The 27,351-nt window shown below is 46.0% G+C and overlaps 1 protein-coding gene across 4 annotated transcripts in view; it reads left to right on the forward strand.

Moving 5' to 3' along the window:
* DIP2B (DIP2 acetate--CoA ligase B (putative)) overlaps nt 1-24,715 on the forward strand; it is a 66,105-nt gene extending 41,390 nt beyond the window's left edge. The window contains exons 6-38 of one of the 4 annotated variants that reach the window (XM_086628603.1): nt 364-507; nt 1,303-1,422; nt 2,011-2,208; nt 2,550-2,641; nt 3,118-3,228; nt 4,715-4,838; nt 5,367-5,476; nt 6,189-6,291; nt 7,271-7,335; nt 7,595-7,688; nt 8,250-8,369; nt 9,155-9,269; nt 9,914-10,053; nt 10,272-10,408; nt 10,714-10,794; nt 11,206-11,333; nt 12,101-12,215; nt 13,167-13,368; nt 13,776-13,885; nt 14,029-14,109; nt 14,667-14,790; nt 15,840-15,961; nt 16,681-16,792; nt 17,251-17,360; nt 18,014-18,144; nt 18,723-18,891; nt 19,888-20,058; nt 20,604-20,665; nt 20,789-20,846; nt 21,436-21,510; nt 22,119-22,296; nt 22,457-22,580; nt 23,105-24,715. In XM_086628603.1, the coding sequence (XP_086484729.1) occupies nt 364-507; nt 1,303-1,422; nt 2,011-2,208; nt 2,550-2,641; nt 3,118-3,228; nt 4,715-4,838; nt 5,367-5,476; nt 6,189-6,291; nt 7,271-7,335; nt 7,595-7,688; nt 8,250-8,369; nt 9,155-9,269; nt 9,914-10,053; nt 10,272-10,408; nt 10,714-10,794; nt 11,206-11,333; nt 12,101-12,215; nt 13,167-13,368; nt 13,776-13,885; nt 14,029-14,109; nt 14,667-14,790; nt 15,840-15,961; nt 16,681-16,792; nt 17,251-17,360; nt 18,014-18,144; nt 18,723-18,891; nt 19,888-20,058; nt 20,604-20,665; nt 20,789-20,846; nt 21,436-21,510; nt 22,119-22,296; nt 22,457-22,580; nt 23,105-23,357 (4,079 nt within the window). In that variant the 3' untranslated portion in view covers nt 23,358-24,715. The other 3 variants (XM_086628604.1, XM_086628606.1, XM_086628605.1) reach the window with 3 other exon arrangements.
* The last annotated feature ends 2,636 nt before the right edge of the window (nt 24,716-27,351 follow it).

Here is a 27,351-nt window from a genome sequence, read left to right on the forward strand (position 1 = left end):
TCGAGTGTTTCAGAGCTCGTGGATCTCAAGCTCTTTTTCGTGGTACTGAATGTCAAGAGATTGAGCTTGACTTAAAGGTTAGAAACTAAGAAAAGGAATTCTGTTTTGCTCAGCTGCTTTCCTGACGTGGACAAAGCGATTCATCCCGTGCCTTTGTTTTCTGTTTTCCAGAACAGATAACGTGCACCTCCTAGAGCCGCTTAACATTTAGGAAGCGGTGTGTGTAGCTTTAATAAGAGCTCCCATACATTCAGCCCATTAAATTCTTAAGATTGTTGGTGACAGGTAACAACACTTTGCTTGTTCCATCTCGTAATAAATGTCATATGTTAACAGCCATCTCAATTTTCTCCCTTTTTTTAGAAAATTTCTCAGTCCCCCCAGATGTCACAGCAACTACCTCCTCTTCCTCCGCACGCCCGGCAGCGATTGACCTTCCTCCTTCAGGGATCGTGAAAGGCATGCACAAGGGATCTAATCGATCTAGTCTCATGGATACTGCTGATGGTACGGAGCCTTGCAGAGCACCCAGAAATCAGAATGGTGTTAAGGAGGGACTTGAGGCACATGATTTGTTCTCCCAACTCAGGTTTACCCCATTTAAGCACTTCCCAAATTTGGAATGGTTGTGGCATTAGCACTAACACATTCGTGTGCCCCAGTTGTGACACTGGCATTAACACATTCCCGTGCTGCAGCAGTTACCTGCTCTGTGCTGAACAGGAGAAAATCATGGGAGAGATAATAGACTTTTTTCTGCCACTTTTTAAGAACAAAATTACAAATGCATAGGTAGGCACATTATTTTTAAAAGCTTTTGTCCTTGAATCCCCCGAAGGAAAGGTAAGGTGAATGAAACAGTGTAATTCTTAACTATAATTAAGCTCCCAGGAAGCTGACAGTACTCACTCTAGGCTGATTGTGCAGAGGGGGTGGCAGTAATGCCTCTGGTCTGGTTGTGCCCTCCCTCTGTGCAGTGTGGCACTGCAGGCAATCGATGCTGCAGGCAGGCTGTGTTCTACAGCACGCTCCGTGCATGAGGCAGATGGGAATCAGGCTTTGGAAGGGAGTAAATGCCTTAAAAATGGATTTCTATTACTAGCATTTTCTGACCGCTGAGTTAATATAGAACTGATACGATACTTATTGATGTCATCCTGCACCAGCACAGCTTTTAATAATGGAAACCAGTAGCTGAATGAGTAGGCACACCAAGAGAAGCATCCTCTGCTGGAAGAAGGCAAGACATAAATGTTAATAGAGACGATGATTGCTTTTATTAGACAAAGTCTTTCCCTCCAGGTGTTCCTGTGAGTAGTAGAGTCTCCACGAAAATTCAGCAGTTGCTTAACACCTTGAAAAGACCTAAAAGACCACCCCTGAAAGAATTTTTTGTGGATGATTTTGAAGAAATTGTGGAAGGTAATTGCACCAAATAATGTCTTTTATTAATTGCTTGTTGTAAGTACACAGCCATACCCAGTGCTTAATTCCTTCGTGCCATTGTTTTCGAAGTTAACTCTGATTTGCTGTCTGCAGCGAGCAGTAGCCTTCACAAAGTCTGATACAAAACCCATTTTTGAAATAATTCACTGTACTGCCGAGCTTTGAGTGGCCTCCTCAGCACTAAACCTCTTACAATGACTCAAGCTTATTAACAGAAATATTTAAACAGATTTTTAAAACCCCTTCGTTTGCCTAGGCTACTCTGATTTCCTAAAAGGATTGTCTTTACTGGTAATTTCATTACAACCTTATTTTGTAGGATTGTTTTTGTTTTCTCCAGTCCTGTGTTACTTTCCTCACTGTTGAGTTGAGTACCTTGTAATAGCACCTGAGGAGAAGACTATGTTCAGGCTGATGTTTTGCTTTGTGTAGGGCTTCCTAGAAAATGAAACGTGATAGACCTTGTGATAAGCAAAGCGTTTGTTTTCAGTGGGTCTTTCCAGCTTAGCTGTCTGGTAACAAATGGGCAAAGACAAACTGGGAACACTATTGAATTTCCTTCAGTTCCACAGCCTGACCCAAATCAGCCCAAGCCGGAGGGACGCCAGATGACCCCTGTGAAGGGAGAACCCCTGGGAGTTGTTTGTAACTGGCCTCCTGCCTTAGAAGCAGCACTGCAGCGCTGGGGAACCACGCAAGCTAAATGCCCCTGTCTGACAGCACTGGATGTTACAGGAAAACCAGTTTATACCCTCACGTACGGTGAGTTGAGCCCTGGCTTCCATTGCTGAACTGCTCTGAAAGAGCAGCAGTGGATAGGCAGCCTGGTGTAGTGGAGGGTGTCCCTGCCCAGGGCAGGGGGGGTGGAACTAGGTGATCTTTGAGGTCCCTTCCAACCCAAACCATTCTATGATTGAACACAGGGTTGGTGGTCTTAGTGTGGTTGCAAATACCTTCCCAGTTTGAGAGAGCTTTGTAGTCCAGGCAGAGTAACTGAAACGGAGGACGTGACTGTAGACGGTGAAAGCAGTCAAGAATTGAAATATTCTTTCGTGTGCTGGGTTGGTTTAGAGATGTGCAAGTTTCTCTTCTTTGTGTTCTAGGCAAATTGTGGAGCAGAAGTCTCAAGCTGGCCTACACACTGCTTAATAAACTGGGGACCAAAAATGAACCCGTGTTAAAACCTGGAGATAGGGTAATGAGTTTGGGACTGTCTGGTTCTCCCTCTGAAATAAAAAGAGGGTTTGGGGGGGGCTGTAACTTACCACAGATGCTGTAATCTTGTTCTTTTAATAGTGAGACTCTTATCTCAGGAACAGGCTGTTTGGGAAAGAAACTTTTGTGATTTTTTCAGTCCTGCTGACTCCTCTGTAAGCAACTTCTTGGCTCTGGGCTTTGAAATACATCTGAGGAAGAGCACTGCACCTCTGAGAGAAATAGTGTGTGCATCTTCGTGTGTATGGGCATACAGGGAATGCTGACATTGCTCCGTGAGGAACTCGTGCACGTACCGTGCCTTCTGTGGAAGAACGTGCTTGAAGATGCCCTGTGAAAAAATGCTGTGATAGAACGTGAAATAACACAAAGTTTTCTGACTTTTAGTCACTGTAGATCTGAACTTTGCAATTTTTCCTTGTATTTCAACTAACAAAACATTTTTGTGAATTGTAGGTAGCCCTTGTCTATCCCAACAATGACCCAGTCATGTTTATGGTGGCGTTTTACGGCTGTCTCCTAGCAGAAGTCATACCAGTGCCTATAGAGGTACCTCTTACCAGAAAGGTAACGTTGATGGAGCTTAGAGGAGTGATAGGCTGATGTGGCATGAAAACCAGGTCAGACCATCAACCTCTGAAAGGGTTTCACAGCATCCAGCTGCTGCCTTAGCAGCTCTGTGTCAACGCAATGTGCAAGACCTTTGTGGACCTGGAATAGCTGTTTAAAAATGGAAAAACATATTGACCAGAGAGCTGTGCTGAGTAGCTCGAAACGGTCGATTCACCTCAGTGCTGTAGTCTTCATCCTGTTACTGCAGATAATTTATACAGTACAGAGAATAGTGTGAACCTGCCCTCTGGTCAATGTGACGGGGATCTCGTTTCCAGCCACGCTTAGCATCTCCCAGTCTTTTGACTTTGCTGCAGACTGCAGGTGCTAAGTATTCCTGAAGGCTTCGAGGTGTTTTTTGTAAATTCATTGCCCAACGAAGCATTTTCTTTACCCTTACCAGAATTTTTGTGATATTGCCATATTATTGCCGTGTCAAGAACCATCTAAAACTTTAGGTTTTGTAAGAGGAATCAAAAACAACAGGTGAATGGCAAACTTATGGCAGGAGAGGTGGTAATGCAATGGTGAGCTGGTCTGGTAATACTGTGGGGGTCACAGAGCTTTGCTTCCGCTTGCCTGCGATGGGACAACTGCTACAGCAGCCAAATCCAGAATTAAAACTTCTCCCAGTATTTGCCCAGTCAGGTTTCTTAGTGAGCTGCCTCATTGCAGTGGTTTATCATTCTGTGATATAAATTAGTTCCTGGGGAAAAGAGAGGCCTTGTTATTTCAGTGTAATTATACATTTTGCTTTTTTTTTTTTGGCCTCGTGATTTCTTTGGAGCATCTGGGCTTCCGTTAATGAAAATAGATGATGTTTGCTTGGTGCCTGGATGCTGGGCACGAGCACTCGTTTTCGGAGGATTTCACATCCAGTGCGTTTCAGTCTTGCCAGCGTAACACTGGTTTTATGTTTAAAGGGATCCCTTTGAGAATCATGAAATTTCTCTGCAGTCTGTCCCAGTTACATAATGGTTTCATTTTTGAACAAAACGAGTTGAAGAGAGCAGGCTGGGTGTGCAGGAGATGAAGTAGCCCTCCTGCATTTTCGTGATGGCTTATTTTCCTGTGGACTTTCTTTGGCTGGCAAGTTTGTCTGCGTTGCCACCCAGCAGGCCTTTGTGCTGGATATGTCATCTCCCAAAATACGTTATTCTGTCAGCTTAGAAGCAGGGGTGTTCATCCCTGCCAGCCAGGAGTTGGCACTGGAGCTTCACACCATTGGCAGCCACTGGATGTAGGGGGAGAAGGGCAAACCAAAGGAAAGAGTGTTTGTGGACATGGGTTGTTTCTTCTTTTTCCTCCTCATGTGATCCATAATGTTACCATCCAGTTACCAGAGCATCACCAAACCTTGGATTTTGGTAAGGGGAAAGTTGACTTATGTCGTCTCTAAGCAGGAATGATTTTTTTTTTTTCCCCACTCCTCTTCCCTCAGGATGCTGGTGGTCAGCAGATTGGTTTTCTGCTGGGAAGCTGTGGTATTGCTTTGGCCCTCACCACTGAAGTTTGTCTGAAAGGGCTTCCAAAAACCCAAAATGGAGAAATCGTGCAGTTTAAAGGTTAGATCAGTTATATACTTGCTTTTAACTGTACTTTTGCTGTAGCTGAACTCTCTGAAAGTGGTTGTCAGAAGCTTGAATGCATTTGGGGGGGGCAAAGTGAGCAGCTTTGCTGATAGTGTCACGTAACTGTTGCAGGTTTCGTGTGTAGGGTGTGGATTCACCCGTGAGTCCGACAGAACTGCCTTGTTGTTCTGCAAGTCACAATGAATCCCCCTTACAGGCCAGGGTTGTCCTCACATCCCTTCGGTGGCGTTTGGCAGGTTCAAAAGCAGTTTGGTTAACGATACAGCAAGCTATATTTGGAAGTACTGCAGGGATCTTTGCTGAGAAGAGGAAGTGCCTTGCTGCCTGCTGAACTCCCCGATGAGAATCGAGATGAACCTTCTGGCTAGGAGCTTGTCTTGGATTGGTATTTTGCTTGTGTAACTGAACTTGGACAAGTGATGGGGGTTTAGTGCATTCTTGCAGAATATAAATCCTTCAAATAAAATGATAATTAATATTCCGCTTTAATTTTGGCTTTAGGTTGGCCCAGACTCAAATGGGTGGTGACAGATTCAAAATACCTCTCCAAATCTCCTAAGGACTGGCAGCCCAACATCTCAGCTGCAGGAACTGAGCCAGCATATATTGAGGTAGGTAGTGAATGGGGAATAGAAAGCAGTTTATGTGAGCTGAATTTAATGTTCTAATCACCAGAGAGATCATCCTTTCACCCCACTACCTTAAACTTCCCCGTTTCTAGCCGCTGAGACAAATCTTCCACTGTGTACAACCTGCTGTGAAGCTTATTTTGGTTTGGAATACCTTCGTGGCCATGAGCACTGCTCAAAATGAGTTGGAGAGCACTGGTCTTGTTCCAGAAAGCTACCAGTTGAGGCAGCCGAGCTCCCCGAGACAGTGTACTTGATAGCACAGATTTCTGAATTCAAATTTTTGAAGTTTCTGTTCTTCCTAGCAGAGCTTATTGTCGTTACTACGTCTCAGTCAGGCGGCGTCTAGGAATTGCGGTGGTTTAAGCAGTAACAGTAATTTGGCTATTCCAAAATTACCAATTGGCTTTCCTGTTTATTGATGGGAGCAGGAAGAGAAACAGGGATAGTGAAATAAACACACCTTCAGTTCCCATCTTCATCTCGTATCTCTCTGGAGTTCTCTGAGCTGTTTGCCACCTGAATAACTGTCCTCTCGGTGGTGAACCTTGCCGATACCCTTCTACAAGTAGGTACTTTTTTGAGTGTCTCAGCAGCTTTAGAGAAACAAAACTTTATTTAATATGGATTCTGTGATGTAATTTCCTTCATATGTGGGATCCAGTCACACCCTGACTTTTTTTCTCTCCCGTAGTACAAGACGAGCAAAGAGGGCAGTGTGATGGGTGTTACAGTGTCTCGGGTTGCCATGCTGTCTCACTGTCAAGCCTTGTCTCAGGCCTGCAACTATTCTGAAGGTAGGTGATGTCACAGGAACATCAAAGGAATGAAGGTTCAGCAACATCATTTTGGTGGTTGCCTCTCATGTTTTTAACAGCTGTCTATGACTAACCAATACACAATAAAATCTACTTTGAGAAAAAGAAAAACAGGTTAACTCTCCCCCAAAAGTGAAGACTATCTGCAATCTTTTCCATCCAAAACTACATCATTTTTACTGCCATAATGAAGAGGAGTAAAAAGTAGGATTTGCATCATGTCTAGAAAGTTAACGAGTCTGTTCTGAGGAATCAGAAGCGGAGCGTTTTTCAACGAGCTTGGGTCTTTCTCTTGGAGTACTGAAGGGTCGCCCATGAAAATGTCTTTCCAAACTTCTGTTCTTGATGGTGCGTGTAAATATCAAAGCACCTGTTGCATAAACTGGTTCTGTACTGGTCGTGTGAGGCTTCTTGGCTAACCTGGAAACGGAGACTGGAAATGGCTGGTGGGAGCGCAGCGAGTTCTGCTGTAGGATATGGTTTCAGTCTGGTCTGCCTTGTAAGTCAAGCTGACTTACAATCCACGGCGGAAACTTTCTTTTAGAGCTGTGTGTCACAGTACTTTCTCATGCAGAGTTTTCTTTTGGAAGCCATCGCTTTAATTTCCATTGCTTCTGGGAGTCAGTGCTTCAGTGGGGTGCTCTGCTCTCTTCCCCTGCCACTGCTCGTGCATAACGAGGTGAAGACCCTTTTTTTTCTACTGGTGTGCGTTACGGGCTGGAGTGTAATTTTCTTGCAGCTTTCTGGATGTGTTCCTTCTCCGAAATTGTTGTTCAGTTGTGTTATTTTGCATGACAAGGAGCTCTGACTCGTAAAACGTATCATCAGACAAACAAGGCTCTTGGAGCAGATCTGACGGATTCAAATGACATTCAAATGTATGCAAATTCTAGCATAAATAATGGTCACAGCCGTCCTGGCACATTTCACTTCAAAATTACAACTTTTCTTTTCCCAGGTGAAACGATAGTGAATGTTTTGGATTTTAAGAAGGATGCAGGGTTGTGGCACGGCATTCTAACGGTGAGTTGAGCCTGTGAAGACTTCCTGAAGCATTTCATGACTCTTTATCATTGCAACATTTGAGGATGTGATTGAGGACCATTACCTATTAGGTCAACCATTTCTCTCCCTGCTAGAACTGGAATGGTCTGGAGGAAGTGTAGAGGCATCCTCAGTAAACCGATGTGAATTCATGATGGAGGGAGTGAGGGTGACTCCTATTTCTGCTTCATAAGGGGTTTTGAGAGCCCTTTTCTAAAGAGCTTTTTTTGCTTTTCAGAATGTAATGAACAAACTGCATACTATCAGTGTGCCCTATTCTGTGATGAAAACCTGCCCACTTTCATGGGTGCAGAGAGTTCATGCCCACAAAGGTACCTGTGTATGTTCCACAACTTTACCTCGAAGTTCTCAGGATAAAGGAGTGAGGGACATTAAAATCTCAAATGCTTTGGAGCCTGTCTTCTTGCTTTTCCGTGACAAATCACAAGGGCCAAAACTCAAAACTTATTTCTAAATGTGCACAAAGCCCTAATGCCATGTGAGTGTCAGCAGACTTGATGGGGACCTCATGACCTGTGTACTTGAAGCCAGTGCCTTTTATGAGACCGGGAAAACAGTTGAGCACAGCAAGATCCATTGATCCCCAGTCCTCTCCGAGGACATTCAGATGGTGACAATGATTTATGCGTTTTGGAGGAGGGACTGCAATAGTGACAGACCCTGGCTCAGGTGGTGGGCAAATGGCTGGTATGTCACAGCAGATGCTCTTGTGTGTCAGGGTTTGCTGCTACTGCAGGCTCAATTAGTTAGGGCTTGCTTTAGTGACAGCTTTCTCATTTGGGGGTGTTGGAGTGTATGCTCCTATGAAAATGACTCATGGAAAGCTTTTATTTGTCCTTATGTCTTCTTTTTTTTTTTGTGTTGGTTTGCAGCAAAAGTTGCTTTAGTGAAGTGTCGAGACCTGCACTGGGCCATGATGGCCCATCGGGACCAAAGAGACGTCAGCTTGAGTTCCCTGCGCATGCTGATTGTAACCGACGGTGCAAACCCTTGTGAGTGTGCACATCCTGCCCGTTTCAGGAGAGGGGCTTCTCAGGGCCTTGTCTCGCAGGCTCAGACTTCCCTCCTTTTGAGAAGATCTCAGTTAGGGCAGCTGTCCAGTATCACAGAGCTGTGGGCTGTGGTACTGGAGCACCAGGGCAAGGGGTTTTCTGTGCTTTATCCTTTGAGAACACGTCGTGAAAGATACTGCAGAGAAACAGGGGAGCTGAATGGGGAGCTCGTGTGTGTGAGACAGAATTCTGGTAGAGAGGGTGAGACTGGTTTTAAGTTACTCACAGGGGACAACGTAAAGGCTCTTAAGAAGAACTTTGAAGGGGAAAAAATCCCCAGAAAAATCTGCAAGGAATGCTGGTAGTGAAAAGGGTTAAAGAGTGTTTGTCTAGATGGCACCAGCTGGAAGGGATACTTGGAATACCATTAGACCTGTTCAATTCCACATGCTGTATGGAAACAGACCCTCCATGTGTGCACTAACTGTTGGAGGTTTGGAAAGTGTTTTAAGCCTGTTGTTGTACCATGAGCCTGTAACAACTCTGAAGCAAGTTGGGAGAGAAGAGCAGACTTGTTGGAGAGAACATGCCGGTTCCCAAGCCACGTTCAGTTGGCACATCAGCTCCTTTGTGGCTGGTATCTTGGGAGATGCTACCTGGAATTTGTAGAAGTGATACAGTATATATACTCTGCAAATACACTGCACTTATTTCAGGTTATTTTACAGACAATTTTAAAAATCAAATTATGTAAAGTCATAGTGGCACACTTTCTTTCTTTCCAGGGTCTGTTTCCTCATGCGATGCCTTCCTGAGCTTGTTTCAGAGCCATGGGCTTAAACCAGAGGCAATTTGTCCATGTGCCACGTCCCCAGAAGCGATGACTATTGCGATACGGAGGTAATGGGCGTGCAGCTTGCAGGCTGTTTGCCAGATTAAGTGGTCCAGGCTGAGGTTTGTTCACGCATCGCTCGGTCGTAGTTGACTTAAGCATGTAATAAGCTCCACTGACATTTACTGTGTGTGCTCAGGTGTTCAAGTAGCTAAGTTGTTAAACACTTCTTCTCAGATATGAGTGCTTTTTTTCCATCTAAGACGTGTGACAGCTCAACAGGGCTTGTAGGAACTGTCCACTGCTTTTTCTTACTCTTGATTTACACAGCTAGTGTGGATTCTTGAGTCTGAAGGTAAATTTGGTATCACTTTGGACAGTCGTTTTCATAGCCTGTTTCTGTCCATTGCTGCCCTCTGTAACAAATAGCCCCATAATCATCTGACCTGGGAGTAGGTGTTTAACACAGGGTAAGCTAAAGAGCTGGAAGAAGAGTTGAACTTGCCCAAGAACACAATTTCTTACTCCTTTTGGGAGGCAATCTTAGAGAGAGGTTCCTCTCTGGCAGGAGGCAACCTCTCTGGGAGGTTTTAAATGTTATGCACAGAAGAGACACTGAAACATGCATTTTTCTGTTGCTGCAATATCTTCATCAGAGTCTAATAACAGCCTGCATGCCTGATTTAGTGTATTGATTTTGTGTCCTTCAAAGGCCTGGAGTCCCCGGGGCACCTTTGCCTGGAAGAGCCATCCTGTCCATGAACGGGCTGAGTTTTGGTGTGATTCGTGTCAACACTGAAGATAAAAACTCTGCTCTCACTGTCCAGGATGTTGGCCATGTGATGCCAGGAGGTAAGGACGTGCAGGAGTGCCCTATGAGACCTTTTTGCAAATGATGTGGAATCTTTTGGAAGAAGAACCGGTCGATGTTCTCTCTCGGAGTCAGCCTCAGCACTGGGGGGGGTTGGCCACCCCCGTGCTGTGCTGTCGTTTCTGTCGTGATTAAACGTGTCAGTTCTTACCCAAGGCAGCTCCTGGGGGCTGTTTTAACAACGTGTAATTTATCCTAGGAATGATGTGTATCGTCAAACCCGATGGGCCGCCCCAGCTCTGTAAAACAGATGAGATTGGTGAAATCTGTGTTAGCTCCAGAGCAGGAGGAATGATGTATTATGGGCTGGCAGGGGTGACAAAGAATACGTTCGAGGTGTGTATAGTACATACATCTTTCCCTGTTTCCTGTGTACAACTGACAGCCTTGTACAATCTCTTGGTTTCATAACTTGTGCTAATGTTTTTTAAGAAGATACCCTGGAAAACTCCTTACAGTTAGATATAGTCAGTGTTCCCCTTTCACAGAGGTCTCCCACAGTGCTATAACGGTGTCTGTACCAAGGATTCCTTCCCCTTCTCATCACTTCACTCGAATATAGTTCAGTTCTTGAGGTGGGGAATATTTTTCTATCCTCAGGCAAATCCACTTTGCTTCCAACATCCTCCCTTCTGTTGCAGGTTATCCCCGTGAACTCGGCTGGCTCTCCAGTGGGCGATGTGCCATTTGTCCGTTCCGGCTTGCTGGGATTTGTTGGACCTGTATGTAGTGCAGTTTTTGAACTGCATCGCTGTATTTTTGTTCGTGCTAATAACCTTCAGTGTTGGGAAGAAAAGCATTTGAGTGCAGCAGTCTGTGGCAGGACAGCTGGCTGTGGGTGAGACAGTCGAGAGTTAATGGGTTTGCCTGAGCCGCGCTGTGTTGCTTGTCACATTTTTAGATTGCTAATTCTTCTAGAACCAAATGTGAGAAGGTTTTTGGTATGACAGTTCTGTTGTGCTGGAGTGCCTTGTCTCACCGAGTGGCTGCAATGCTTCTCCTGGTTTAGTCATAAATGATGTAAAGAGGAAGAAAACGTGTTTTATACAAACTCCATCGATCCAGACATGAAATACACAAGTCGTCGGGCGTTTGAACATCAAGTTACTCACTGATACCTTTCTCTCTTTCAGGGCAGTTTGGTGTTTGTGGTTGGCAAGATGGATGGGTTGCTGACAGTTAGCGGCCGTCGACATAATGCCGATGACATTGTAGCGACGGGATTGGCAGTGGAGTCAATAAAAACAGTTTACAGAGGAAGGTCAGCGAAATAAACCTACCCCTGCCCACGAGCCCCTGCATGTAGTACAGGGAAACAGGATCTTTGGTCCCATCTTCGATTTCTCTTCAGTAACTGGTTTGTTTGGGTAGCTCAGTTAAAGTAAATGGGGGTTTGGTTTGGACAGCAGTTGGCCTGAGACTGACCAACACAGGTCTGTTTTCCCAGTATCCTGTCTGGCCTTTCATGGAGTCTGGGTACTTTGGGGGAAGGAATCACGTAACGAGATAAGTCAGCCAGGTGGATAATTTAATTCTCTGTAGAATTTGCTTCTAGGTCTCTGTAGTAGTTAGCTGCTGGCTGACGCTCTGCAGCGAGGAAGGGTTTCATTAGTGTCCGAAGGTACTTAATTTCGTTTAGTAGTTGTGGATATAATTTTCTAGATCCTCAGGCAGGGTTGGAGCTCGTGTCTCGAAGACTTACGGGAGGTTTTAAGCCCCTACATCATGTGGATACTTGTAAAGCTTTTGTTGGTGACTTGCCACAGGTTGGAACAGAAATGTGATAACAGGCTGAGAGGACAGGGGACTATTGCTGTGTAGAAATTTCGTCAGAAGGTGGAATTAATCCCTTACATACTTACAAAGTCTTTCCTTTTGGACTCAATTTTAATTGTCATATGTTTTTCTCTCTTTGCCCTGTGGGTTTGTTTTTTTTCACAAGTTCTGCCTTTAGTCTGTTTCCTTGGCTTCCTGTTCCCAAGGAGTAAAGCTGGAATCGTGCCAACATGGCTCTCCCCTTTTCCTTAGGATTGCTGTGTTCTCAGTATCTGTCTTCTACGATGAGAGGATTGTGGTGGTTGCAGAGCAGAGGCCAGATGCATCCGAGGAGGACAGTTTTCAGTGGATGAGTCGAGTGCTGCAGGTAACCCCACCGACACGGGTGGACGGGGTGAGTTGGTGCCGTTTCTCAGTGTGTGGGCAGATCAGAGGCCATCAGCACGCCCCAGATGGCAAGAGCACAGGCTCACGATCCCTCTTGGCACAAGGTGTTTTTACAGGGTCACAAGCTGGGTACATCTGCTGTGTACAAGCTGTTCTGTCACGTCCTGAAGGTCCTGGGAAAGGCAGAGTAGCGTTACGCTGGCAAGACGACTGTGCAGAGAAACCCAGTTGCCTCTCAGCACTGCAAAGCAGAACCAGTGCTCAAGCTTAGGAGTTCTGCTTTTAGTCTTGGATCATACTGGTGCTCAACGTTAGGCTTTAAAGCTGCCCTTATCTTTGGAGATGTGTTTTCAGCCCGGAGACACTAAGCAGGGAAAGGTTAAAACAGCCGAGTGAGTGTAGTCCCAAGAAAGCAGAATGAGGAGCAAATACTTACTTTGAGAGCTGCCTGCGTTGCATGTCTGTCGTTCTTGGGAATGCTGTTTCAGGTTGTGATGTATGCAAACTGGGGAGAAAAATCAGGGAAGTACCTGCTGGTCTGAATAATACATTAGATGCCTGAGTGTTGAGGCGGACGAAAAGGAACAGCGTGTGATGGTTCAGAGGAGACAGATGGATAAAATCCTGAGATCAAACTCATGTGATTCATCAAGCATCAGTGTGTATTTTGGGATTTTGGTCATGAAAGATTTAAAAAGGGATTTCTTGTGTATGAAACGGACTATAAAGGCAGGGGTGCTAACAAGCACTTAACTCTTAACTGTAGGGCTCGCTGACCTTACAGAGGTGAAATGGGATGATAGCGACTGACTTGCTCCTCCAGTACCTTATAAACACAGGGATTTCTCCTGCCATGTGTCAGTGCAGCCAGCAACAGCAGACCATCTCCAGCAGTACTTAGACTTCAAGTGACCGTCTCTCCTTTCTCTAGGCAATTGACAGCATTCACCAAGTGGGTGTGTATTGCCTTGCCCTTGTGCCAGCCAATACATTGCCAAAAACTCCGCTGGGAGGGATCCATATCTCTCAAACCAAGCAGCACTTTCTGGAAGGCTCTCTGCATCCGTGCAACATCCTCATGTGCCCGCACACGTGCGTGACGAACTTGCCAAAACCCCGGCAGAAACAGCCAGGTAACACGAGCCCCTTTTGTTCAGCGTTAGTAACCTGAAGCTCACAGTCTCTGTGAGGCTGTGCGGTGCCTCCGACACCGAGTGCCCTGCTTGCTGGGACCAGAGCTTGCCTTGTGGCATGTGACTGGTGTGCGTTTGAGGCCTCTCTTTGCATGTGGCAGCCAGGAATTTTGATTCCTACCTTTGAACTCATTGGGATTCTCTCTGCTGACGAACAGGAGACTAGCAATGCCTTCTGAACTCTGTCAGTGGGGTTTCATTACCTCTCCTCTTGCATCCATGCCCAGGAGCAGTAGGATCCTAGAGAGAATCTTTGTACCTTTGCTCTCCAGCAGATTGCTGTTAGGCCAGTTCCTTCTCATTTGCATTAAAAGTCCAGATTTCACATGGCTGTTCCTTCCCAACAGGCGTTGGCCCTGCCTCTGTGATGGTGGGGAACCTGGTTGCTGGGAAGCGTATTGCTCAAGCCTCTGGAAGAGATCTTGGTCAAATAGAAGACAATGATTTAGTTAAAAAGGTAAATCAGTATTTGTTACAGCTAGAGAATGGGCAAGAATTTACCCTACAGCTGAATGCAAAGCAGCCATGTGAAGCAGGCTCAAGTAGAAGCTACTTCTGAAGTAGAAGTACGAGTATTTAATTGCTGCCTCTTTCTTCCAGCACCAGTTCCTGACAGAGGTATTGCAGTGGAGAGCTCAAGCGACTCCTGACCACCCACTCTTCCTTTTATTAAATGCCAAGGTACAGTCAGTGCTGAGTTGTTGGTTTTTTAAGGTCCACAGCACGTTATTCAGCACAAGTTTGAGACTATCTTTAAAATCTTTTGCTGATTCCAGTGTCCTCTGTTTAGTCTCTCTGTCAAATTTTGCCCGTAGATTTGTAACTTCAGATTTGCACCTTTGAACCTATAGGTCACTGCATCTAAATCACTGTCATGGTTCAGTGCTTCGTTTTCAAACTGGGCGTGTTTGTAGGTCCCACTGGTTCCTGTATCAGTTAATGGTGTATCCCTGTTGAGTACATTCTGGCAAGGTTCTGGGGCAACCAGACGACCTGAACTGACTCCCTGGAAGGTGGAATTTTCTAGAGCAGATCTAACTCCATCTCAGTCTGTGCTGCTGTAGTGGATAATGGCTCATGGAATGCCAGCAGCCTATAGGTATAGATAACTGGCAGCTATAGACTGACACTAGCGAGCAAGTTGTTGGATGGTTTTGGTTTTTTTTTTTCCAGCAGCCATTTTACTGACACATGTGTTGTGCCAGGCCTTGTTGAGAGCATTTTTGTCTCTTTTCAAGGGAACCACTGTGTGCACAGCCACCTGCCTTCAGTTGCACAAAAAAGCTGAGAGAATTGCATCAGTTCTGTGTGACAAAGGGCATCTCAATGCAGGAGACAATGTGGTGCTTCTTTATCCTCCTGGTAAGCAAGTTTTAATAATGACTGCAACCCACTGTGGAAATGCAGCATCGTCTTTCTTTGGAATCTCATTGGGATCTGGAAAACACAGGAGAGATCACTGAAACAGCAATGCCTTAGGGATGACGTAACGCACTGATCCAGTTTTGACTCCAGAGAGGGCTGTCCTAATGCCTTGCAGTTGCAGTATCAGGACTCAAACTTTGTTTCTCTGGAGTTTTGGAAAAGCCAATTTGTACCTTCTTGTTCCTGGCTAGATCTTGTTGTCATGATGTTTAGAATAAAAACTTTAAAGACTTTGGTGGTTATCACAGATCTTCTGGTGTGATATGTTCACTACAAGGATATTAGAAACATGTGACCGCACTGGAGAATTGCACCAGTCACCCTACCAGAGACTCCTCAGCTCCTGGTCTGTTCAGGTCTTGTTTGTCTGAAGTGACATTGCCAGTTGGCAGCTTCCCATCCAGGGAAAGCACCTAGTTTGCTATGAGAAATGGCAGAGTTGCTTCTGGTAGAGACTGGTGCCATCGTCTTCAGCTGTGCAAAAAATGGGCATTTCCTCTGTGGCTGGGTGCCTTTTCCACAGCGTTGCACTGGGAGCAGTGGGCAGTGCATCTGCCCGCGGTGCCCAGCAGCACACAGCTTTGTCACTTGGCGTGTGCAAGATGCTCTCCACTGGTGGGAGTCGCTCTCTGGTGTGTGTACTTCTTGCTCTACCAGACAATTCTTCCTTGTCCTGACTGACTTTTGAGTCATTTGATACTGGGGACACTCTTTTCCTGTAAGACGGATATGGTTTGCTGTGTGCTCAGTGTTCTCCACTTTCCCAGTCCCCTATCTCAAGCTTTCTTAGCTTCCTCGTTGTGCTGCCCTCGGGGTTGGGACTGCTTACGTGGCACATCTGTGCTCTGGAAATGACCAGTGTGTGTGGTACCTTCCAATGAAAACTGTAACTGATGCTTGGAGAGAAAGCGCTCGGAGGAGACACTGGTGTCACCAGGGTGTCCACCCACCAGTGTCCTACACTACCGCCCGTCGTGTCCTTGCAGGCATCGAGCTCATCACGGCGTTCTATGGCTGCCTGTATGCTGGCTGCATCCCCGTGACCGTCAGGCCACCTCATGCCCAGAGCCTCGCTGCTACGCTGCCCACCGTGCGGATGATCGTGGAGGTGGGTGACGGGGCGCTCGCTGCGCTCAAGATCGAGTCCAGCCGTTCCCCCTGCACTGTCAGGGGCCCTAAACCACGTTCCTCAACCCCAAATCCACACGGTTTTTAAGCACCTCCAGGGGTGGGGACTCCACCACCTCCCTGGGCAGCCTGTTCCAATACTTCACAACCCTCTCTGGAAAGAAATTCTTTCTGATATCCAACCTAAATTTCCCCTGGCGTAACTTGAGGCCATTCCCTCTTGTCCTGTCATTCCTAACGTGGGAGAAGAGACTGACCCCCATCTCCCCACAGCTTCCTTTCAGTTCCTTATGTGGTGAGATGAATTGCTAGATGGTTTCTGAGAGGTACTAATGTGTGATGTTACCACCCAAAATTCCACCTCAGCACTGCTTACTGCTGGGCAAGTGCAGATCCTGTTACCGGTTACTTTCCAAGCCCAGTAACCAGGAAAAGCCACCTCCCCGGTGGAACCATGGGGAGAAAGCTGGATGTGGGCTGTGTGATGTTCTTGCCTGCTCTAAAGATCATATGTGTTTGGGGTTTTAGTGAAGGCAGAGTAGAGCAGTGTCGCAAAAGCCAAAGAAATTAATGCAGTTAGTTAGAGGAAGCTGGCTACCGGTGGTGAAATACACTCTCTGAATCAAACCCTGCAGTGGCAGTGCCACCGGGATGTGCTTTGGTCTGTCTTTTTTTTTCAGTAAGTGTTTATCTTTGTAGGTCAGCAAAGCTGCCTGTATTCTCACAACCCAGACCTTAATGAGACTGCTGAAGTCCAGAGAGGCAGCTGCTGCTGTAGATGTGAAAACCTGGCCAACCATCATTGACACAGGTGCGCTCCATGGGCTGAAAGACTTTCTGAAGCTCCCTGTAGGCATTTCCAGGGACTTCCAAAGGGACTGTCCTCCGTTTCGGGTGCTAACTGGATGGCTCTTACCCATTTGTTTGAATACATGGAAAACCAACTCAAGACAGAAGCTAGGGCTGACCTCATTTACTGACGTCCCTTCTGCACTTGTCGAGCTATGCATGGGAAACAATTCTCCTGAAAGCCATGTTGCAGACAACTGCTCGTTTCCTTAAGACAAGAGCGAGTTGGTCTCTTCTCCCTTTTTCTGAGAATAAATAATTTTCAACATGGGAACTTTGGCAAGAGTCTTGTCATCTGCCTCTTTTGGAAAGAGAATTAAAGCATTCTTGTCCATCACGGGCTCTTTGCAAGTTGTGTTCTCCTCTCAGATACCAGCTCAATAATCAAAAACTAACCACGTTTGTTCCTTTCTTGTGCAGATGACTTGCCCAGGAAGCGCCTGTCTCAGATCTACAAGCCACCTACGCCCGAAATGTTAGCATATCTAGATTTTAGTGTTTCCACGACAGGCATGCTTACAGGAGTAAAGGTACAGTAAAGTGGTTTTAGAAGAGGAAAGTTTTGATGTCTTGTCTCTGGCTGATGTTCTGAACCCCCTGTCCCCTCGACCTCCACCAAAGCTGGCTCTTAGCTTAGATTAAGACCTTGCTTTTCTTCCAGTAAAGCTATGGATTCGCTGCAGACAATGCAGTGTGACTTTGTGCTGAAGAATTAGTTCTGCAGTGCTGGAAGACAGGTCCCTACAGTGGGCATCAGGAATTCTGCTGCTGCCTCCCACTGGAGAGCTGCCTGTTGGGAGAGCAGCGAGCAATGCGAGCGGCACAGCTGGGAGCTGCTGCTCTGCCCTCGCCAAGAGCAGGATGGGAATGCAGTTGGCAGGGAAGAGGATGAGAAACTGGAAGATGAAAGCTGTAGACTGTCACTAGTGATCAGCTGTGTTTGGAGTCCGGGATGCCTAAAACTGTTGAGCAATAGCTGTTGGTGTCACTGTTTCTGGTTTTGCTGTAGCTCACAGGGTTCTGCAGTGCTCTGCATCTGCTCTGGAAGGTAAGGGAAGAAAATGCCTAGTTTATGGAAAAGTTTATCAAGGCAAACCTGTCTTTATTCTTATCTACGTGTCTCGGTGAAGTCCTGCTTTGGTGTCGCTGGGTTTCAGCGCAGTCTCTGTCTCTCGTGTTGCAGATGTCCCACGCAGCGGTGAGTGGCCTTTGCAGGGCGATCAAGCTGCAGTGTGAGCTCTACTCCTCTCGGCAGATTGCCATCTGTCTTGACCCCTATTGTGGACTAGGTTTTGTGCTCTGGTGCCTTTGCAGGTATGAATTTTAAGGGGAAAAAGGGAAAGATTAGCTCTCAGCTGGTTATAGTGGGAAGTGGCAGCCCACATCTTTATCTTTTGTAATTACAGGCAGATATGTTGACATTTCCAAAATGACTAATTTACAGTGAGGGGAGAATTTGTCTTTGAACTGACAATAGTACGTTCCCTTTTCCTGCAGATTAACAAGATATTATCCTGTCTTGACCATGTGTATTTGTGCTGCCAAGTATTACTGGCTCCAGAATGTTGCTCTTGCCTTTCTTCCTTGATTATACGTTGCAGCAAGGGAGTTTTTGTTCTGTAAACTGTGTGGTCGAGCCAGTTCTCTTCCCTCACTCTGACAGCACGTGTGCACGGTGGTGTGTATATAAATTGTTGTGCAGTGAGTTGTATTTTTAAAACCATGTTGCTACAGAAGGTGGGCATTGAGCTATTACCAGTTTGCCTCAGATGTACAGTCCCACAACCTGCTTTTGGTCTAGCTGGGAATGTAATGTGAAAATACAGTCAATATTAATTTAAAGATAACTACATGCTACACAAAAACGTTTTCTTCCTTTATGTTCTTCGCAGTGTGTATTCTGGACACCAGTCAATTTTAATTCCTCCTATGGAGCTGGAATCCAATCTTTTTCTCTGGTTATCTACTGTCAGCCAGTATAAAATAAGGGACACTTTCTGTTCCTATTCAGTCATGGAACTGTGCACAAAGGGACTTGGAAACCAAGTTGAAATGTTAAAGGTAAGAAATGCTTCCTGAATGTTATGTGACATAAACCAAGGAAACTGGTAGTCAAGTGAAGTGGTATGATTGTTAAATATAAGAGTGTTCCAGCTGCAGAAGTCCCCAGTCCACAGCTCGCTCAAAAAGGCAAACCAACAACAACAAAAAAAAACAAAACAAACACAAAACCACCACATTTGCAGCCCCAGGAAATGAAAAGGATTGAAATGGAGTAGGGTGTATGTGTCGCAGGGTAGGTGGCCCGTTGGCAGCGAGTGTCAGAGGCTGCTGGGCAAACCCTCCCGGGAGGATGCCAGCAGCGGAGCGCTCTGCAGAGCTGCTTATGTAACAGTCTGCAGCGAAGGCTCCGAGCAGCTCGGCGAAGCACCCACGGCAGGGCATCTGCCAGAGCGAGGTGTTTTCTCCTTGGAGATGAGAAAATAGCCCCATAAAACACTCGAGATGGCTTTTTGCATGGGGTTTACTGAAACAGCCTGCTCCATCTGTGGGATTGAGGATCAGGCTTGTCCTGTTGGTGTCTGCTCGGTGGCGCGGCACCAGTTAGAGTAACGCCCAGGTTTGAACAGCTGGCTCGTGCTGCTCACTGCCGTCGTGATCGTGTCCGGAAATGATGAGGGATTCTGCTCCCGGTTTTGTTGAAGACTGGGTGTAATCTCAGTCCGTGGCTTTACTCTCACTTAGTTTGGTTTCCAGAAGAGCGCTGCAGCGCGTGTGCTGTACGTTCTGCCGCAGAGGGAAAGCGCCGTCGATGCGTGTTTTGTCCCAGCAGCATTTCCAGGCTCTGGTCAGACACGTTTTACAGTTACAAATAGAAGCTGGAAAGAGGAAATGACTCGAATAAAAGAACAGGGTTTATCCTGCATTTCTTGAGTGGTCTCTTTGGGATTCCAGGGATAAAAAGCAAACGTCACTTGTGAGGGGACGGATCTGGGTGCCGTGTGGCGGAGGTGATGAACACAAGCAGTCCTTTGCACTCACTTGTCCCTTTTCCAGGCACGAGGAATTAATCTGTCCTGTGTCCGGACTTGTGTGGTCGTTGCAGAGGAACGGCCGCGAGTTTCTCTCACTCATTCCTTCTCCAAACTCTTCAAAGACATCGGCCTGTCCTCTCGGGCTGTGAGCACCACCTTCGGATCGAGAGTCAACGTTGCCATCTGCTTGCAGGTAACACACGTGCCTTAAAAAGTTAAAAAGAAAACCTTTTTGTTTTCTTCTTGTGCCACTGGCACCAGACTTCCAGATTCCGTTGTGTGCTGAATCGGCAAACTTCCCGATCCGCACACGCTTCTGGTTGTTGGCGTAGCCCAACACCTACTTTCTAGAGCAGCTGGCACAAGATTTAAGCAGCTTCTCTTGTTTTCAGCTGCCACATCATGTCACAGGTGCTCAAAACAACTGAAACATGACATTAGGGAATGTTTATTTCCATGTAAACAAGGACTCTAGTTGCTCCAGGGCTGATAGCTCAGAGTGCTGGGGCTGTCTCCATAGCAGCTCCCCCTCCCCAAGATGCATCTTGCCCTGGTGTTACACTCAGCATAGAGAGAAGATAACGTTCAGTGAAGAGTTTCCCTTAGTGCAGCTGCAGCGGGGGGGGGAAATGTGAACATGAATTTTGCTGCCAGTAAGAAACTCCTGGAAACGTTTATGAGCTCAGGCAGAAGTTTCCCTGACTTCTGTAGATACATTAATTTTTTTTAAAAATGCAGGGAACATCTGGGCCTGATCCCACCACGGTGTATGTAGATCTGAAGTCCTTGAGACATGACAGGTACAGTAAGTTTACTTAAACTTATTTAATAACTCTATGAAGTGTTGCAGTGGCACTGAGCTAGCACACCTCTTGATGGATTCCAGCTCTCTTTTTCCCTGACGATGTTTTCTTCACCTTCAGAGTACGTCTGGTGGAAAGGGGAGCTCCACAAAGCCTGCTGCTTTCTGAATCTGGGAAGGTAATTTCCTGTTGCCACCAGAGGCATGGCACACAGCCTCTGGTGACCACCCGTTCGCTGTAATCCCCCCCCCGTGATACAGATGTGTAGCTGGGAAAGGCAGATGTGTGGTGTGGCATGATAAGAGGTGATAGCTGGTTACACCGTTCCTCTGGGAAGTTTAGTTTAATTGATAATAAAGTATCTGTTGGTTGAGGAGCAGCATGGTTTGCTGAAACAACTGGGAGCATTGGTTCTGTTTACAGCAAGTGAGTCGTATCAGAAGTGCTGTCGTATCCTTGAAATCAGCACGTGTTTGGGATTCACTTATTCCCTTCTTTAAATGGATTAGGATGTATCCCAGTAGTTTTTAACATTGAATTCTTCAAAATCAAGGTCTGGCAGCATTCACAGGCTCAGAATCCCTTACTTAGGTGGCTCTCAGGTCACAAAATCCTTCGGTGTACGTGTCCCAGCGTGTTTTACACCTGTGTGTAACTCCTGTGGGTGAAAGCATGCCTTTCCAGAAGCAAGGGAGCAGCCTGCGTGTGTCAGCTGCGCGTGGAGATAATTCACGTACGGATTACGTGTTCCCTCTTGTGATCCGCAGATTTTACCGGGAGTCAAAGTGGTCATTGTTAATCCTGAGACAAAAGGGCCTCTGGGAGACTCTCATCTCGGGGAGGTAAGCACGGAGTCGCTGTCTGGGGTGGCTTCTCCTGCTGTCTGCTGCTTGAGCCACGTTCTCTGTTCAGTTATCCAGGCTGCTGGGTGACAGTTTGTCCGTGGAAGTAATTCCAGAGCCTTTCGAAGCTGGATTCTTGCTGGAGCGTTCAGGATTTGGATGTGTTATTTTACTGTCAAGTTTAAAGAAGAAGAAGAAAGCCTGCTAGAAAGGAGGGCTTATTCCACTCTAGGTCTTGCATAACTGGCTCCCAAATAATCTAATTTACATTTTACTTCCCTTGTCTTGATGACACACCAGTATATTTGATCTGTGTTGATAGATTATTACCAATTTTTGGACTCCACATGTTACAAAAATCCACAGTTTATTTACTCAGTTAATCCTCAGCTCGCTGTTATTAGGAGAGTAGATCGGCCAGACGCGGTTTTAAGATTCTACAGGATATTTGGAGGTTTGAGCTAAATGCAAACAGGTTTTGGATCTGGAAGATCTTAGACAACAAGAGAACCTTCTCGTTCCAGTTTATTACTTGCTTCACTTTAACACCCAGCAGACGCTCTGGTTTTGTGGTGTGTGGATCTGACCGTTTTCCACGTCCTGTACAGATTTGGGTGAACAGTCCTCACACGGCCAGTGGCTACTACACCATCTATGACAACGAGACCCTCCAAGCTGACCACTTCAACACCCGCCTGAGCTTTGGCGACGCTGCCCAGACGCTTTGGGCTCGCACCGGGTACCTCGGCTTCGTGCGTCGGACGGAGCTCACGGCCGCCAGCGGAGGTACGGCAGAAATTGGTCTTCATCTTTTTAAGTGAAGATGAAGAGTGTTCGTTCGTCCTGTGCAGCGAATAAGTCCTGAGCCGCGTGTCTGGATACAAGAGACAATTTGTTTTATCTGAATTCCATTTCTTGACTTCGTTTCCCCATCTCTCCTTTCCAGAGCGCCACGACGCACTGTATGTTGTTGGAGCACTGGATGAGACTTTGGAACTGAGGGGACTGCGTTACCACCCGATCGATATCGAGACTTCTGTGTCTCGAACGCACAGGAGCATTGCTGAATGGTAAAACAGCCCTGGAAAAGGAATGCACCCTAACCTGGCTGGCACGGAGCCATCCTTAGGCAAAGATGCAGGATTTAATAGCAGGAGAAAAAAAAAGGAAAAAAAAAAAAAGTGTCTGAATTTGCCTTGTGTATTTTGTGTTACCACCAGCAAGTCATGCACCTCGTTTCCCATCTGTAGATCAGAATACTGGGCTGACTGACTCAATGTTTTCTCACGAGCCTGGGTTCAAAATAGAAACGATGATTTCCTGCTTCGTAGTGCAAAGAACCAGTGAGGTTTGAGGCGGTGAAAGCGGCGTTTAGGTCGTGTGTCGCACCGGGTCGTGCTGAGATATGTTTGATCTGACCTTTGGCACGTCAGGAGTAGGTCTTGGAGTCAGGTCCCTTGGAAATGCAGCCCAAAGCAGGTGGTAAACTCCATCTAAGGGTAAAGAAGCGTAAACTTGGGATCTTTGTGCTTGTGAAAATAACTGGGGTTTTCTGTTTTTGTTTTGTTTTGTTTTTTTTCTTCTCAATTTTTAGTGCTGTATTCACATGGACCAACTTGCTCGTGGTGGTCGTGGAGCTGTGTGGCTGCGAACAAGAAGCTCTGGATTTAGTTCCTCTAGTTACCAACGTGGTCCTGGAAGAACATTACCTGATTGTGGGAGTGGTGGTGGTGGTAGATCCTGGAGTTATTCCTATCAATTCCAGAGGAGAGAAACAGCGAATGCATCTCCGCGACAGTTTTCTGGCCGATCAGTTAGACCCCATCTACGTGGCCTATAACATGTAACGCGGGGGGAAGTGGTGGCCAGAAACTTCGCGGGACCACTGACCAACCAAGGGTGGCTAGAGAAACGAAGCTGGTGAAAATTACTAATACTTGAGATAAAGTTTGAGATTGCTGCCACGTTCCCTTCATCTCATCCCGCGGTGGTAAGGTGACGTTAACTACCAGTGGACAAAGGAAACGTGGCAGACAATGGAAAACATTTGCCACAGTTTACTGAAATATTAGCTTTATAGAAAATGCAAAGTTGACAAGTGTGTGAGCTACAAAATTCCTAAGGCCTTTACAGTAGTGTTACTTTTTTCATCTGTTGTACATATTTGTATTTTTATCTAATACCGTTTTAGGATTCTATAAGGGGAGGGTTTATTTAGTTAAGATAATAAACTATTAAGGAAAGGGTCGCCAGAGTTCTGCAGTTCCCTGCTATATAACGTTCTTTGCATCTGGACTGTAGCTGTTCATTCCACGGGATCACACAACTTATTTAAAATTGTGCCATGACCAAACCAATAACTTAGGGAATCTGAGAGTTACTTATTCATATAGATATTTCTTGAATTTAAAAAGAATTTTGCCTATATTTTAAATATGTAAATATTATTATACATAATTCACTTGGATAGAAGATTAACTTGGATAATGATGACAGCTGAAGGTAGAAGTTTTTAAGGACAAGTAACTTTTGTGGTGCTTGGTGTAATTACGTTTGGTTAGACAGCTCCTGGGAGACACACACACCTTTCCCAAGTTTCCTTATTTCAGCACGTCGTCTTGTGTTGCTGGCCAGAAGCGTGGCAGAGCGGGTAGAAACCACCGATTTTAAGGCACATCCTTCTAAAAGAGGCTGAATTCCACCAGGGACACGGGATTTGGGAGAAACGGCAGCGCACGTCCCAAACGCTGAACTGAAACGATGCGCCTGAGTGACAGCCTCTGCTCAAGGGGAAAAAATCCTTTAGATCTGACACACAAAGTCACCGTTCGTGCAGCTCGGTCGTTATTCCGTTCAGCTCCCTCTGGGCAGAGCAGGAAATATCGCAGATGGGCTTTGATGTAAACTGGGAGGGAGCAGCCCAGTTGTCCTCCAAGCATTCGCCAGGAAGGAGGAGACAATCCTGGGTTTTAAGTCGAATGCAGTTTTTCTGTTACAGGAGGAGGTACAAAAAGGAGACAGAGCGATTCTGGTAAACACATGGTTAAATAATTCTGTGGAAATTAATGTCCCAGCCTTTGGCATCCTGTGCCCGTTTTCACATGAGCCAATGTGAAGAAACAGAAGCCTTAGAGTAGGGAGTTAGGAAGTTAGGAAGCAATTGCACACGGGGCTGAGGGAGAGATGGGGTTAAGCTTTGACTCAAAATTACCTTTCTTTTGGACTCAAAATTACCTTTCTTTTGGACCCAAAATTACCTTTCTTTTGTCCAATACTTAATAATCCTTTAAGAATTCCTAGAAATCCCTATGGGCGGTAAGAAAATACGATTTTGGAAGCAATGAGAGCTGACACCAGGTATCACAACAGGGTTTTTTGAGTCAAACGTGGTATACAGTGTCAATAAACGTGTTAAAACGTTCCAGATTACCTCACTCACCATTTTTTAGGCAGTTTTTGGGAGGTTGATAGTACGAGCTCTGCGATCTCGTGGCAGTTACCAGAGCAGAACCCAGTGTATGTGGAAACAAACCTCAGTTTTGTCCTTGAAAAACTCATTTAGATAAGAAGTTCTGAATATTTTGGAAAAGTATTTGGTGGGCAAATAGATTTAGAGACTGAAAGTCACTGTGGCAAGTCCAGGCTTTGCAAACTCTTCAGTTTAGAGGTGTGTGTTTTGGAACAATTTTTTTTTTCTCTGCTGCAGTAGTCGGACACCGCCACGGATGTAGTTTTCAGGATCCTGTGCTGCTTCCTGGGTGGGAAAGGTGCTTCTGCCAGCAGCAGGGACACTGTCTTGTTCCGTAAGATCTGCGTTCCAAAACACCTGTGCATGAAGTCTCAAATATGTTCAGTTTTTACAAATTGGCCACCAGGTGACACAGTTGGTGCTGCAGCTTCTGTAGGGCGCGAAGTGCACAAAAATTGTTCTCCCTTTTCCGCCAGCAGGGTCCCGTTCTGACCCGTTGGGCATCACTTTTATTTTTGTGTCTTCTCGCACAGCGAAGCGGCTTTTGGTGCAGCTTCGCTTCACTGTTGCCCATTTCAGAAAAAATTCTGGTGGTCTCAACTTTTTTTCTTACTCGAAGCTTTAGAGAAATTGTTTCAACAAATTATTCACCCATTGAAGTGGATTTTAAGTACAATTCTAGGATTGTCTTTTATTTTTATGTGCGATTTTTCAGCAATAAAAAAATGCACGTGTTGATTTGATCGAAGATTCCCGGTATGTGGCAGGTGGACTTTCTGAAATGGCCATTTTGAACGACATACTGGATTATTTTGGGGTTTTAATTATTTTTTTCCTTGGTTTCGATTTGGCTAGGTGTTGATAGCTTCTTACAGTTTGGGGTTTTATCTTGCAAGCTCACTGTGTACTCAGTCTTTATTCTGGCGTGTCACATTTCTCCGTGCTGGAGAACGGAGAGTTTACAGTCCTGCCCATAGAATGGGATAACATTCCATTCCCAGTGGCCAGTAAGTGACACGGAGCAGCTGGCCAGTTTTCACTTCACTGGAATGTTTTTGCAGTGTGCTGGAGAGGAGGAAGTGTGGAGCTGCGAGTCTGGAAACTCCGATTCCCAACTCCAGCTCCGCTCATGGCTTGCCACGAGGTCTTCTCGCTCCCTCTGTTTCTTCATCCATGGATGAGGATGACTATCCAGCCCTCGCAACATCCCTGTTGAGGTGACAACCCGTGCAGCAGGAAGTGCTCGGTGTTTTTCATTGCCTCTTTGAGGTTGGGGTCAGTTTGTTCTGCCAAAAATTATTTGGATGTCGTGGGAGGGCCGTCAAAAAGACGGGCCCGTTTTTTGCTTTACAATGGTTGCTTGGGATCGTTCCGTACGAGAACAAACTGGGAGGAAACTGGCAGGGCCACTGATGCTGCACGTTCCGGGTCAGTCGGATGCTTTTCCGTAACTGCTGGATCAAGCCTTGAGTCCCAGGAAGCCGACTCGCCGTGCCGGTGGGACGTGGCAGCTTCCCCAGTTGCAGAAGGCAAATTATTTCCCTCTGTTGTCCATCAGATTCCAATCTAACAGCTGCAGCGAAACTTAAACTGGGAATTCTTAACACTTGGAACTAAAATGTTTTGTATGTTACTGCTTATGAATATTCCCTGAGCAAAATATGTGGGAACAGGCACCAACAAATCCTGTTTTGTTACAATTTGCACTGCGTTTCTGGTTCAAATAAGCGTAATTCAGATGCGGCGCACTAACCGTCCGAAAAACAAGGTGATAAAAATGAGGAATTTTAGCCCGAAACGCAATTTTTCTTTAATTTCTGTCAACCATTGTCAGATTCAGACTCCAGCGTTATGTAATTATGTATAAAGTTTTTATTTATTTAAGATTAGATTAGAGACACATTTTTAAATTTAACATCCGCCTGGACAGTGTTCCGTTACCGCATCCTTTGTCTCGTGTTAATAAATATTGATGCCTGATCGCTCGCCGCCTCCTCCCTCCGCCGCTTTTCCAGAGGGTTTTTGATGGATTTTTTTTAAGGAAGCAAACGTGGGATAGCGTTTATCCTGGCGGGAGGGAGAACTCGTGAGGGTTGTTTCAGGTGTGTTCCATCCCTCGTACGTGGAAGCGTTGGGGACCTGCGGCTGGGAGGAGCGGAGCTCCGTGCGCAGCCGGGGCTGGATGGAGTTGGACCCGCGGCATGAGGCCGTTCGGATTTGGGAATCGGAGTTGGGTCGGAGCTCAGCGCCGAGGATGAGCTCGGTGCCGCGTTCAGCACCATCTCCCTGTGTTTAAGATTTTACTGGAGTATTAGATATTCCTTATGCAGTTTCTGGTTGGGATTCGGGATTGGTGTGTTTCATTTTGAATG

Source organism: Tauraco erythrolophus, chromosome 31, assembly GCF_009769465.1.
Source record: "Tauraco erythrolophus isolate bTauEry1 chromosome 31, bTauEry1.pri, whole genome shotgun sequence".
NCBI lineage: Eukaryota > Metazoa > Chordata > Aves > Musophagiformes > Musophagidae > Tauraco > Tauraco erythrolophus.